A 13,569-nucleotide genomic window follows, 5' to 3' on the forward strand; every position below is an offset into this window, starting at 1 on the left:
AAAATAGAGCTGCTATGTTTTTTTCTAGTGAGGTCAATAAACGATCGATATTATCAATGTGCACGCTTCTTCACTAAAAAACAATAAAGTCAATGGTACATCAATTTCTGGTGACGTACAATACGCACACTTTTGTCCGATTGTGATTACACAGTAACTTGTGCATTGTTTCGGGCCCAACATTTGACTAAACGTATCAGCTGAAGAGACTCCCCCATTTCTGGAATTTGAATATATTTAACTACAAAACGAAAGACTACCATTTTGAACTGAGGTACAAATGGCCGTTTCATCCACCAAGCATGTATTGTATGAGAAAACGTAATACGGATATCATAACTCACCAGGACTCTCTCCGTCATGTTTTCACCAAACACAAAATCAGAATTGGTGCCGTCCTCTGGCTGGCTTCTGGTAACAGTGCATAAAGAACAAACGTATTGTGAACATGTATCACGGTATTCAGTGGCCTGCCAATCAAAATGCAATGTAGCCCGTTTCACATGTACTGGGAAAACAAGCAGAAGCCAGCTTGCTTTAAAACGTCGGCACAGCTGTAAACCCACCCGAGAGGCGACTAGAGGGGCCGAGTTTAGTTGTGTGTCTTTGTTGACAAGGCTGAGAAGAATGCGCGTGACACACATGCAGAGCATGATTGCTGAAAGCAGCTTTTGCATCGCTATGTCATTGGCCAGGTCGAACATGAGCACAGGTTCACTACGCCTTCCTGCCAGTGCACATGCACACACATGTTCATCAGGGGTGTTAAATTAGGAGCTCAGTCATATGGAGGGCCATCCTGCTGCCTTGCATGTGCCTCCTCTCCCAGCAGCTCTCTTCCATTGTGCAGTGGGGGGGGTGCTACTGCAGCCCCCCGCCCCCCACTGCACAATAGCGGCCAGATGTCCAGCTCCTGCACACCGATGAGACTCTGTGCGGCAATTCCCCCAGAGTTATACGATCTTACCATGATTTTTAGCGACAGCTGACCTACTTTACACTTCATCATTGACTATATACAGGGCGGGAGTGTCTCAAGAGTTTTTAAAGGAACACAAACAGAAGAAAGCAATGCAACAGCATCAACGAAATATGTTTGGGAACAAATCTGTCGCATACATATTTAAAATGGGGTTTAACATTATAAAAGATTAATACAACGGATAGTGTGACTTACAACAATGAGTTTCTTCGGTTCCTTGTTCATTAAATGGAATTTGAACCATCAAAACATGGAAGAAAGCCTTTGGGGATCAATTATGCATCTTGCAGACGAACATGCATCCAGCTACATCAGTGGTAACACTCCTCTGCTCCCCGACCCCCCAAAAAAGAAGCAACTCTCATTCCCCCTTCAAGTCCACGTTTACACGGAACAGGGCACTGTGCGAGTGCTAGGGTTGGGAATCTTACCTTGGCGGTTTGGAGGGTGTTATGTGGGTGCAGTTATAGGGCCCAACGACTGTGCCTGGCTTAAGCACGTTTTCCGCCAGCGGGCAGAAGTTCTGTGAAACACCCTGAAAATAAAACCAAACAGCAGGTTAAAAAACAACACAAGCAGTAAATGAATTCCAACGGCTGCAGTGTTTTCAGTGGGATGAGAAATCAAGGAGGAGAGAGAGGGAGGGACTCTAACAGGGGCGTGGCCTACGCCTTGGGAATGGACTAAGTGGGAAAGGTGACTTAGGTAACGGCCGTCTGCACCAAACAATAACATCATTAGACCCTGCAAATTTGTGATTTGAGTCACGCAGCATGGTTTCAGGGGTCTTGTTTGCATTCAGTTTGCATATAGTAAATATATATCTCGAGCTCTGTTTGTGAATAAATAGTCTCCAAATAAATAAGTGTCTCAGTAAGAATATAAACAACTCAAATTATTCTGTGAATAAATCCCTATGGGAGAGGGAGACAGAACCAATGTGGGTTTGCTGGCGCTATTGCATAAAATCAATTTTGGGAACTTAAGAATGGCCACCCGTTCTTATATTTGACAAACAGGTCTGTGATATTGACTCAAGTATGCAATGCTTCTGAGCATGTAATGTGCAAAGGGTGTCATTTGTCACAATACTCACCCCAGTGCTTCATTTGGGGGGGTGGTTGCCAGTGCCCAACACCGGCACTCTTTTTTGGGCACTGGAACTCATGCGGGGCCAGCGCACGTGCAATTGCTTTATTTGTTCTTCCACTTTGCTTTGCTTAGATTATAAATCATTGGGATTTGTCATTCTGATCTCGATCCCTCTATTGCTTGCAGGTTGCAGGCCGTGACTGGCTGGGCCTGGAAGGGGCTAGCAATAGCAATGAACAACAAACGGTTACAAACAACAGCCAATGAAAACTACCATTCTGTTATTTCTATGCAGTATTTGATATTTTCTGTATAGTAACACAGAATGTGCAGTTGTCATTGGCTGTTCTTCTGAGCCAGTGAGATTACATGGTGACGTGTTGTTGCCACAGGAGGCGGTCTTGACTTGTGAGAGAGAGACCCTGCTCTACTGCACTGCGGGGTGCAGCCTAGTTACTTCCTGGGGCCCCCTCTGCCTGCTTTTTCTCTACTGCACTGCGGGGTGCGGCCTAGTTACTTCCTGGGGCCCCCTCTGCCTGCTTTTTCATTTGTGCGGGTGCCAGTGTGCGCACCTGCCCCCCCCCCACCCTGAGGCCCCAACAGGAGACCAAGTCCTAGCTGGCAAAGCAGGTAAGTCACTTGTTGCGTCCGGTGCAGCCTGAGCCTGTCACAGTCAAGTAATCAGGCAAGGAAGGCCCAGGTCGGGGCACGGGCGGCGGCGCGGTCCCCTGAGATGTCCTGACTGCCCAGGAGTCAGGACCCCACTAGGGGCCCGTCCGCGCCCGGGCTTCTGTATGTGTGACCTGTGTGCAGTGTGCTGCTGACTGCAGTCAGTGCCAGGCCCAGGCCAATTTCTGTGACCAGGGGCTGCCGGCTGCCGCAGACTGAGTCAATGACTCTACCGCAGGCGGCCGGGCCCGTGGATTGTGCCCAAAAGTATGATTATTACTTTTTTCTTTGAAAACCTGACCTTCCGTGGGGCCGGTGGCCGGGGCCCAGCCCCACGGAAGGTAGGTTTTAAAAGAAATAACTTCTTTTGAGTGGCGGCTGTGGCCCATCACTTCGAAAATGATGGGCCCCAGCCACCCAAATATATGTTTTTTCTTTTAAAATCTTACCTTCCGTGGGGCCTCTGCACCGCACACCTATTTTTGTCATCATCAGGCTCAGCATGGCCGTGGTGGTGGTGGCCCCACGGAAGGTAGCCTAAGTGATTGAGGCAAGGCAGGGCAGGGCAAAGCCCAAGACCGGGCGTGGCACGGGTGGCAGCGTGGTCCCACAAGTGTCTGTTACAAAAGGAAATAATTTTCGTTTGCAACTTTGGCCACTTTTTCATTGGTGCCGAGCCCGACTCGAGACAATTATATGCCCCAGTCCGACCCTGGATAGCATTCATCTAAGAGAAACATGAACTGTGAATTTTTGCCTGGGTGTTTCCGTTCTTCCTTTTAATGTTATCGGCCTCATTAGTTCACAAACGAGCTTCAGCGACGGGACCCGGAACGGTGCACATATCGGGCCGAAACCGAGCCAGCTGCACTTCGCGAGAAAAGCCCATGCAAAGACGAACTTCTGAAATGCTATTTCAGGCTTAAATATACACACATGGAAACTAGACGGGGATAAACATGGTGCACATGCCCACTAATCTGTCGTCATAAATAAAAGCACTAGTTGAGTATTCATGTATAATTCAACCGTCTTTTGCTGTCATTTTTTTACATTATTCCAGCGCATGTTTTCTATCCTGATGTGTGGTTTATACACCAGATGTGGCCCCTTAACCTGGGTACAATACACTCCGAGCATGTGCTCTGAATGAGAGCACATGCAATCCTCGTATAGGAATCCTCAGATAGGGAGGTGGGTGTCTGTTACACCCCACAGTTTGAACATGTCAGTGGGAAGGAGATATCCGACTATGCACTCTCCTCTGGCTCCTGAATTTGGGTGACGAAACATATTTAGTTTTTTAATATGTGTTAAGGTGGAAAGAGGCCCTAAAGCAGAAGTAGCACAGGCCGTTGATTTCACAACAATGGGGGTCATTACGAACCGGGCACAAAGGGATACCGGGTACTGGTAATGACACCGGTGCCAGTAATCCCTTTGCGCCCTATTCCGAGGTCCCTTTGCGGGTCCTTCCTTAATGCCTGGTTTTAGCAGGCGTTAAGGACGCGACCCGCAAAGGGATACCGGGGTCAATAACAGTACCGCAATTTGTGGCACCGTTATTGCCGCCTCTCCCCTCCCCATTGAGCCCTACGGGGGCTCAAATGGGAATGGGGAATGGCATTTCAAATGGGGATTTACCGGTCCCGCAAAGGGCAGAATGGACCGGTAAGTCCCCATACCACCACGTCGGTATGAGGGCCAATGTTTTGCAGAAATGACTTTTTCCAAGTAATACAACACCATGCTCATGCTTGAATGAAATGGGTTAAGGTGGATGCATTTATGAGATGTGATGACTGATAAGGGCTTGAGAGTAAATTGATTACACAAAACACCTGGATGAGATGACTGAAGAACGGGCTGAGGGGAGGGTGCTCTTCCTGGAGGTAACCGATTAACAATACTTGGTGTATTTAACTGACTGCCAGATGGGGCAGAAGGGGCAAAGACAAATACAGTGCAACAGTGACTGAAACAGAATGCTTTTTTATTTATTTGCATTTTTAAAGTGCTCACACAGCCCGGGGGCATTGAGGCGCAGTTACAGGAGGAGCATGCCTTAGTTGCGTATTTACTACTAGCCTGTGCCAGCAGTTGCTGCAGCACCAAACATGTGACATGGAGCAGCAGCAGTGTGATGGGCTGGTGGTGGGCCGATCTAGGTAGGTCTAGCACTGAACTGGCACGGCAGGCGCGCCCGTGCTGAAGACGGCACCACGCTCATGCTGAGGGTGGCGCCGAGCCCGCACTGGGTGCCGCGCCCAGCATTATGGGGCCAATATTCTTTGGGCACTGGCACTTATTTTTTTTACAAATTAAGCACTCACTCACCCTAAGAGAAAAACGTCTGCAAATCATGAAACATATACACTCATTTTGAAGGCCTAAACTCTCGCTTTTGAGAGGACTGTGCTGCTTCAGCACAGGATGACTTTTAATTTCAGTTCCCTAAGTGCAACCTTCTCACAATTGGGAAACTGTTCAGTGTGCCTGCAATTCTCAACTGCCTCACGTCTCCAAGAGCAAGCAATCAGACTCTTGATTGTGTATGTGTGAAAATGTGTCAGGTGCTCATTAACGAGGGCCTGAAGAAGGCCCAGCAGCACCCAGGATCAGGAGCAGCTTTTTGAAGACAACCGGAGCACCACCCGGTTAGCCCCGGCCCACTTCTGAGTGTTTGTGCTCTGGAGTTTCACAAGGAAAGACATGCCTGGCTTCTGGCTTCCATTGCCCAATTAGTGTATGTTGTATTATGGTGTGTACAAAGTTTTTCGACGCATTTGTGACTTCACCTTTATACTTTGTGTTTCTTTCGTTAGGGAAGTTGGAAGTACATTCTCTGCAACCTTCTCTGCTTCCTTTGCACACAGCTGAGCATGTGGCGGTTGTAAAATTGCAGGCCTTATGACATTCCGCTGTGTTTTGGTCCCTTGAAAGCAAATGTAAAATAAATGCTTCACGTTAGCCTAATGTAATTGTACATTAATATCATATACTATGGCATCAGCACTCAAGTTTAAAAATGGGACACCTAAAATTACAATATTTAAGATTTTTCTTCTGTACCTCTGTCTGCTGAAATGACATCATTTTTTGCACTGGTAGGAGTTGAGGACATAAAGATATTTTTTCTTGCTGCAAAAAAAGTATTGAGAAAGTTAACGGTATTTATTGGTGTCTAAAAATGTAATTTTATTTATTTTCCTTATTTCCATTCATCAATCAATGCGTAGCAGAATATTACATAAGCAACAAGTTTCTTACCTGTAACTGTTGTTCTCCAGCATGGGTCTGGCATGGATTCACATGCTCATGAATATTCCCTGTCGTCAGGCTGGGAATCCTTGGTAAAAGAAAAAACTGTTTCACTTTCATTTCCAAACTGTCTTTCTCCTATAAACCAATCACTGAGCTCTGGGTAACACTGTCCCCCAGCCAATGACTGCCCTCCACCTAAGCCCCTCCTCTGGCAGCCATCTTCAGATTTGGTAGCACGTAAAGTGGCAGTAGGACCAAGAGAAGAGCCGCAGAGGGGCAGGTGGGAGGGTTCGCATGCAAATCCATGCCAGACCCATGCTGGAGAACAAAAGTTACAGGTAAGTAATTTGTTCCTTCTCCAGCATGGGGTCTGGCATGGATCACATGCTCATGAATAAAGAATACATAGAAGTACACACATGCACAACCACGGGAGGTGGCCAGGCTCAACAGAAGCAATCTCTTACCTCCACACCAGGCTCACCTTCAAGCAAACAGGTTGCGCAGCACTGCTTGGCCGACTCTGGACTCCTCGCTGGAATCCCTGTTGACTCAGTAGAATTTTGTGAAGGTGTGCATTGACCTCCACGTAGCAGCCCTGCAGATGTCCAGCAGGGGCACACCAGACAGGAACGCCGTTGTAGCAGCGATCGCTCTGGTAGAATGGGCTCTCGGGACAGCCAGGCAGTGGTCGGTTTGCCTACCGGTGATAGTGAGTGATGCAGCCGGAGAGCCACCTGGAAATGGAAGCCTTTCACAGGGCCTTCCCATGGTTCACAGGACCAAAGTTCACAAAAAGCGGATACGTTTTCCGGAAACTCTGTGCAGGCTACATAAAACGTCAGCACTCTAGCCACATTCAGCGAGTGCGAAGTCCGTTCAGCCGGCAACGAAGGCTTCGGAAAAAACACAGGTAACACCAAGGGCTCATTAAGATGAAAGTCCGATGGCACCTTGTGCATGAAGGCGGGATGTGTCTGCAGCACCACCCTCGTCTCGTGGAAAGCCAAGTAAGATGGCTTACAGGATAGGGCCTGGATCTCACCCACTCATCGTGCAGAGGTGATGGCCACAAGAAAAGCTGTCTTCCATGACAGAAACTTCAGCGGAGCTGAATGCATAGGTCCGAACGGAGCTCCCATGAGCCTACTCAGCACCACATTGAGTTCCCACGCTGGGGCCGGAGCCTTCACTGGTGGGAACTTGCAGAACAGTCCCTTGATGAATTCCTTAACTAGACAGTGCCACCACAATGAAGACCATCCCGGAGATCTGGTGTAACGGGAGCTAACCACCAGATGAACCTTGATGGAGGCGTGAGCCAGCCCCGATTTAGCCATTGACAGCAAATACGGAAGTACTTGATGGGCCGTGACACTAAGAGGGTTGATCTTCTGCGAACGGCACCAAATTGCGAATCGCTTCCATTTGTGTCCATAGCATTTTAAGGTAGATGACGCCCTGGCCTTGGCGAGTACCTCCTTGCAGTCCGCTGGAAGATGGTAGCCTCCGAACTCTAATGCTGCAGGAGCCAGGCCTCCAGGTTCAGAGACCCCGGGTCGTGGGGCAGAATTGCGCCACCTTCCCTGGCGAGAAGATCCTCGACCACTGGCAGCTTGACTGGAGGGGACGCTGACATGCTGAGAAGGTCCGTGTACCAGATCTGCCTCGGCCACGCTGGTGCAACGTGGATCATCTTGCACGGGTACCGTCTGAATTGATTGATGACTCGAAGAAGCAACGGCAACGGAGGGAACGCATACAGAAACGGCCTTCCTAGGGGAATGAGAATGCGTTCCCCCCCCATGCTCGCCGGCTAGGGGAACCTCCTGGTGAACATATGGCAATTGGTGTTCGTCGCTGTCGCAAACAGATCGATCTGGTGACTGCCCCATCTGAGGAAAAGGTCCACTTGATACTGTCAAAGCTCCCACTCGTGGCAAGAGCACAACTCCCTGCTGAGAGAGTCGGCGACAGCGTTCTTTACTCCTGCCAGATGAAATGTTATGAGGATCTGGTGCCCCCCTGCTTCCGAATGTAAAATATTGTGGTGGTATTGTCCGTGAAGACTCTGACCACTTTGCCCTTGAGGGACGGCAGAAACGAGTTGAGGGCCCAGAATACCGCCTGTAGCTCCAGAACGTTGATGTGCAGCGCCTTCTCCTCCGGCAACCACAGGCCTCTGGCGTGAAGACGTCCGGTGTGGGCGCCCCATCCTTCCATGGAAGCATCCGCCGTAACTGTCTGCTGGTATGGAAAACCGTGCCTCTGGCGATATTGGAGTGCACGCCCCACCATCTTATCGCTCGGCAGAACTCCTCGCCGAGCGTGATCCTGTCCTGGAAGCTTCCGGACACCTGGACCCAACAGGCGTCGAGAACTCCTGCAGCGGGCGCATCCACAACCGGCAGAGCTGAATCAGATATATGCATGATGACATCATGCCGAGTAGAGACTTGATGGTCCTCACTGTGCCGATCTTCAGTGCCAAAAGCTGTTGCACTTTGCCCAAGATGGCCGATATCCTTTCCTCCGATGGCGACGCCAGGCATGACACCGTGTTGAGCCTGGATCCCAGGAACAGCACGTCCTGTGATGGAGTTTGGCAGGACTTTGCATAATTCACAGAGAACCCCAGTTCCGACTTCAGTCCGAAAGGAAGTGCCTTGAACTGATAATGCTTCCCCTGAACGACAAAGCACAGAAACTTGCAGTGTCCCTTGTGTATGGGGATGTGGAAGCACACGTCCTGTAGATCCAACGACGAGAGAAAGTCCCCCTCCTCCAGATGGCCAAGCATTTGCTGCAGCGTGACCATCCTGAACTTCTGGGACTTTATGTACTTGCTGAGCCGTTGTAGGTCGAGAATGGGCCTCCAGCCCCCGGTCTTCTTTCTTATGAGAAAGTACCTTGCGTATACTCCGGAGTCCCGGAGTCGCTGTGGAACCAGCTCTATCGCCCCTTTTCTTAACATGGCCCGAACCTCCAGCTGTGGATTTCCTGTCGGGCCACCAGTGGTATTCGCAGACACTGTTGATGAAACTCCAAGGTGTGTCCGTGGGCAAGAGCGTCCAGCACCCATCTGTCGGTGGAGATGGCACCCCACACGCCGATGAAGTTCGCCAGCCGGCCACTCACCAGGGTGGACGGGTAGGGGCCCCGATGTCCTGGCCGGTTCAATCTTGCTTGGAGGTCGACGGGCAGCCTTGCGGTCCCTGACGACAATGGGGTCCGCCCCCGAAGGCCTCTGTTGGCTTCCTGGGTTGAGGAGCGGAAGGGCTGGCGGTAAGAGGAAGAGCCCTTCGAACACCGGATAGACTTCCCTCCTGAGGAACAAAAGGACAGTGTCGTTGCTGTAAAGTGCCCAGGGCTCGTGCTGTCTCCGTGTCCGCCTTGATGGCCTGGAGGGATTCATCCACAGCCTTCCCGAACAGGTTGTCCCCGTCAAAGGGCATGGCCAAAACCCTTGCCTGGACCTCCTGTCTAAAGTTGGTGGCCTTGAGCCAGCCACAACGGCAAAGACAGACTCTGTTTCCCATCTGGCGGAAACTCATGTCAGCGATGTCCAGGGCCACTGTGATGGCGTGGTCCGATGCCATCTCGCCCTCTTAAAGGATCTCCAAGGCCTCTACCCGCTTGTCATTGGGGAGGAAGTCCAGTAGCAGGGCCAACTTAAAACACAGCTCCTGGTCATATCTGGCCACGATCACAAGGTTGTTGTCAGCCTTGACCCTCGTTGCCATCGAGTAGATAACCTTTCTACCCATAGAATCCAATTTCTGCGTCTCGTTGTCCGGAGGGGTGGAAGAAGACGACGCCAAGCTCAATGATTTCTTCCTGCCGGCCGCCAAAACCACTGAGTCCGGCCACGGTTGAGACTGCAAGCACTTTGGGGAAGAGTCCGGCACCCTGTACTTTTTCTCTAGCCGGTCTCTCTTCGCTGGGGCTGTCGAGGGGTTCTTCAGCAGAGCCAGCCCTTCATCCCAAACATCGTCCAGGAGCAGGACCGAAAGCATGGTCTTCTTCTTCGCCTCCCTGTGCTGGTACAAGAAGCCTCCTTCTTTTCCTCTGGCGTGAGATGGAAAAGCTCCGATGCTCGGGAGATCATTGCATGGAAAGATCCTACTTCATCCGGCGGAGAGGCTCCGGGCGGAGGCGACGGGAGGTCCCCCATCCCGCCGTCATCATCCGTGCCCGTTGTTGCCGTATCTGACTCTTGTCTCCCTTGCGGTGAGGGGGCAATGGGTGGCATGGAGGCACAGGTGCCTCCTCCTCTTCTTGGCCAGCGGTTCCCCCGGTGACACCGGGGTGGCTAACACTGGTGGAGCGGGCAGAGGGGCCATCGGCATCCTCCTCTGTATCTCCGACACCAGCGTGTGGCGGGTCGAAAGGATATCCAGTGAAAGATATTTAAGCAGTATCTTGGGTGTAGGAGCGCTAGGTCCAGGCTTGTCGTCCTGGGGATGCTCGTCGTAGTGGGGCCCCTCATAGTCGTCTCCATAGATGGTAACGCTGCCGTCGTCGCCCCCGTCGTGGGGTGACTCCCCAATGTTCCCCTAGACGTCTTCGCCCTCCTGCCTGGACGGTGTGGACGGAAATGATCTCATCCCCTTCAGCCAAAGAAATGTCTGTTCCCTGGAGGCCTTCAACGTCCCCCGCCTCTTTCTTCGGATCCTGAGTGGTCGGTCTTGGGCTGAGGTCCGGCATCCTCTTCTCTGAGGTCTTCTCAACTGGCTTGCTCGGAGCGAATCCTCCCTCCTGGGAGGAAGAGACACCCTGGCTGTCATTGGGATACCCTGGGCCGGGTCCGCCCCTACGTCCTTCAAGAGTGACGCCACCACCAACTCGATGGAGGGTGACAATTTTGCCTGGTGCACCTGGGCCTTCCCTGAAAAGCCGTATCCCTTGTCTGTCTTGGCCTTCTCTTTCACAGCCGTGTCGGATACCTTGTCCTGCTTGGCCTTCTCCTTCGGGGCCTTGTCAGATCCCTTGACTACTATGGCCCTCTCCGTCGCGGGTGGGTCGGACACTGCACCCTGCTTGGCCTTCTCCTGCTTGGCCTTCTCTGGCTTCTCTCCCACCCTCCAGAGTGGTGACTGGAGATCGATGCAGATGGGGATGACGATTGCCCCTTGACCGTCGCGGGACCCGCAACAGTGGCGACCCTGACAGAAGCAGACTCACAGTGCTTAAGCCTGCTAAGGTTTACCGGATCCGGGAGAGGCATGCTCATGGGTACCACCCGGTGCAGAGGCCTTTCCTGCAGCTATGACCCCAACCGTTGGTGTCGATCCTTTCATATTCTGGACTCGGCGATGGACCTTGTGGGGTCCCAATGGATAAAGGTTTAGGCAAAAGAGCATGCTGAGGTAAAGAGGCGCTCCCTTGCTGGGACTCCTCTCCCTCCTCAGACTCTTCTAAGACATTAGAGTTTGACTATGAATAATCATCCTCATTATCAATTTCCAGCGTTAGTAGGTGTGACAGGCCTACTACCCAGACTTTGATGATCCAACAATCTTGCTATCAATTTATTTTTCTTTCCTTTAACAGGGAGATTCCTGACTGTACACATTTCTTTCAGTTGCTCTACTGTTAAAATGATCAGGGCTTCCTGACTGAAGTTATCCATATTTGCCATGTTACAATTGCTGTTCTAGTGGAGCTTAGCCTTGTGAAGGTTTTAGTTGAACAAAAGCAAAGCAAATACTTAGTGTAACAACTCTACAATAGATCCTCACTGCCTGCCGCCAGTGTTAGGCAAGATTTGGTGCAGTACCCTATGGGTACACTACAACCTTGACCTCCGGAACCCAACCTTTGGTATAGGTCTGTACTACACAGGTTGGTAGTGAGGCTGAGCAGCCAGGCTTATCTCAAGATGGGTCAATGTGAACAGTAGGGTGGTTACAAAGAGATTCACAGTGACAAGTATCCAAATAAACTCTTACACCCAAGGTTTCTTGATAAAACAATTATTAATTCATATAACAGTCAGTTTGAATAAGCCTTCTTCAGAAGGGGCAATATGATAGTAACACACATATACACTCCAAAATACACACTCTTAGTTTCTCTAAATCAGCAAGTAACCATTTGGGGTGGCACACAGACACTTCCTACACCCTCGGGTGACTTAAATAGCTAGGACACTATGGACATTATTATATCACTGGTACATTCAGATCAATACTGAGATGTGTGTCAAAGTAAAGAGGTTTTAGAATAAGACAAGAGATCACACAAATATTCTTAAGCGGGCAAGTACTTTTGAACCCCCCAATGCAAAGTAAGTTAACCCTTTCCTGGAAGGAAGGTACCAACACTGCAAAGTAGGTTAGCCCTTTCCTGGAAGGAAGATACCAACACACAATCAGAGGAGAGAAGAGTCATTCAGGGAGCCAGGCCAGCCAATGTCAATTGGGTAAAAGTCTTGGTGAGCTGAAGCACTTCTTGCAAGTAAGTAAAAGTCTTGCACAATGTTTTAGAAGTCTTTGTAGAAGAAGTAGAATCAATGTAGGGCCACAAGCTGGGAGGCTTTTGGGAGGTAGAAGATGCAAGCAACTCTACAGGAGCAACCAAGACAAGTCTCAACTGAGAACAAGTAAGGCTAAAAGACAAGAGGTAAATTCTCTTAGACTGTACAGTACCTTTGGTTAGAAGAAATGGTTCCAGCTGGCTGCTGTTCCTGTGTGGCTCAGCAGATCCTTTTGTTCCTGTGCCTCTGTCGTGGGGACAAGAGGGAGGACTTCTGGGGACTCCTGCAACACAACGGGACGGTCGGCGACAGCAAAGGGCAAACTTCAATTCAGTGGCACTTCGGCGTTTCAGCTCCTCACGCCTGACAGCAAATAGCAACACCACGTTTCTCGGATACCACTTCAGACTTTCCTTGCTTCTGGGGTTCAGTACTCTGTTGAGGTGGCTCAGGCTTGGTCAGTCCTGCTTCAGGGAAGTCCAGAGGATCTTCTGCGCGTTCGGGTCCGACTTAAAAGCAATCCACTTGATTTGGTGTTCCTCTCCCTGGCACTTCGGTTCCAGCAGCAGCAGTGGAAGTACAGCCAGCGTCGAGAGGATGTCCAAACGAGTTAACTTTGGAGTTGATTGGTCCCACCAACTCAAGGGGAGAAGTCGTCCTTGCAGGGCTTCTCTAGTTGAGGAGAATTCGGAGCTTCAGCACAGCAGTAGGGCTTCACCAGGCAAACCAACGGTCCAGGAGTTGCAGCAGGCATCTCTTCCAAGTTCTTCGGATTCCTTCGTTCAGTGGTCGACTCTGCCTTCCAAGCCAAAAAGCCTAGCCTTTTATGCAGGTTTGTCCCATTCATTCCAGCCTAGCGGTCACTCACACAGCAGGGTGGCTGTCCTTGCCGGACAGCCAGTCGGCCAATCACCTTTGGGTGCATTCCTGTAACCAAGGGGATTAAGCACAGGGAGTTTCGGGCACCTCCCTCACTTCCTGCCCCTGCCAGACATACTGGAGCCAGAGGTGGGCTTCAACCGTGAATCCTGCCAAAGACAAAATTAACAAAGGGACTAAACCTGGTTTGGCGCGCAGAGTACAT

At 50.5% G+C, this 13,569-nt stretch overlaps 1 protein-coding gene across 3 annotated transcripts in view; it reads right to left on the reverse strand.

The window, feature by feature from the left end:
• The window catches only part of RANBP3L (RAN binding protein 3 like), a 235,833-nt gene that overhangs the window by 118,649 nt on the left and 103,615 nt on the right, over positions 1-13,569 (reverse strand). For all 3 annotated transcript variants that reach the window (XM_069627137.1, XM_069627138.1, XM_069627139.1), the window contains 4 exons: positions 5,816-5,884; positions 5,542-5,678; positions 1,414-1,517; positions 345-411 (listed from right to left, as the gene is read on the reverse strand). In XM_069627137.1, coding sequence (XP_069483238.1) covers positions 345-411; positions 1,414-1,517; positions 5,542-5,678; positions 5,816-5,884 — 377 coding nt within the window. The remainder of the gene's footprint in view (positions 1-344; positions 412-1,413; positions 1,518-5,541; positions 5,679-5,815; positions 5,885-13,569) is intronic.

This window comes from Ambystoma mexicanum, chromosome 6p (assembly GCF_040938575.1).
Source record: "Ambystoma mexicanum isolate Mex_15411 chromosome 6p, UKY_AmexF1_1, whole genome shotgun sequence".
NCBI classification, from domain to species: Eukaryota; Metazoa; Chordata; class Amphibia; order Caudata; family Ambystomatidae; genus Ambystoma; species Ambystoma mexicanum.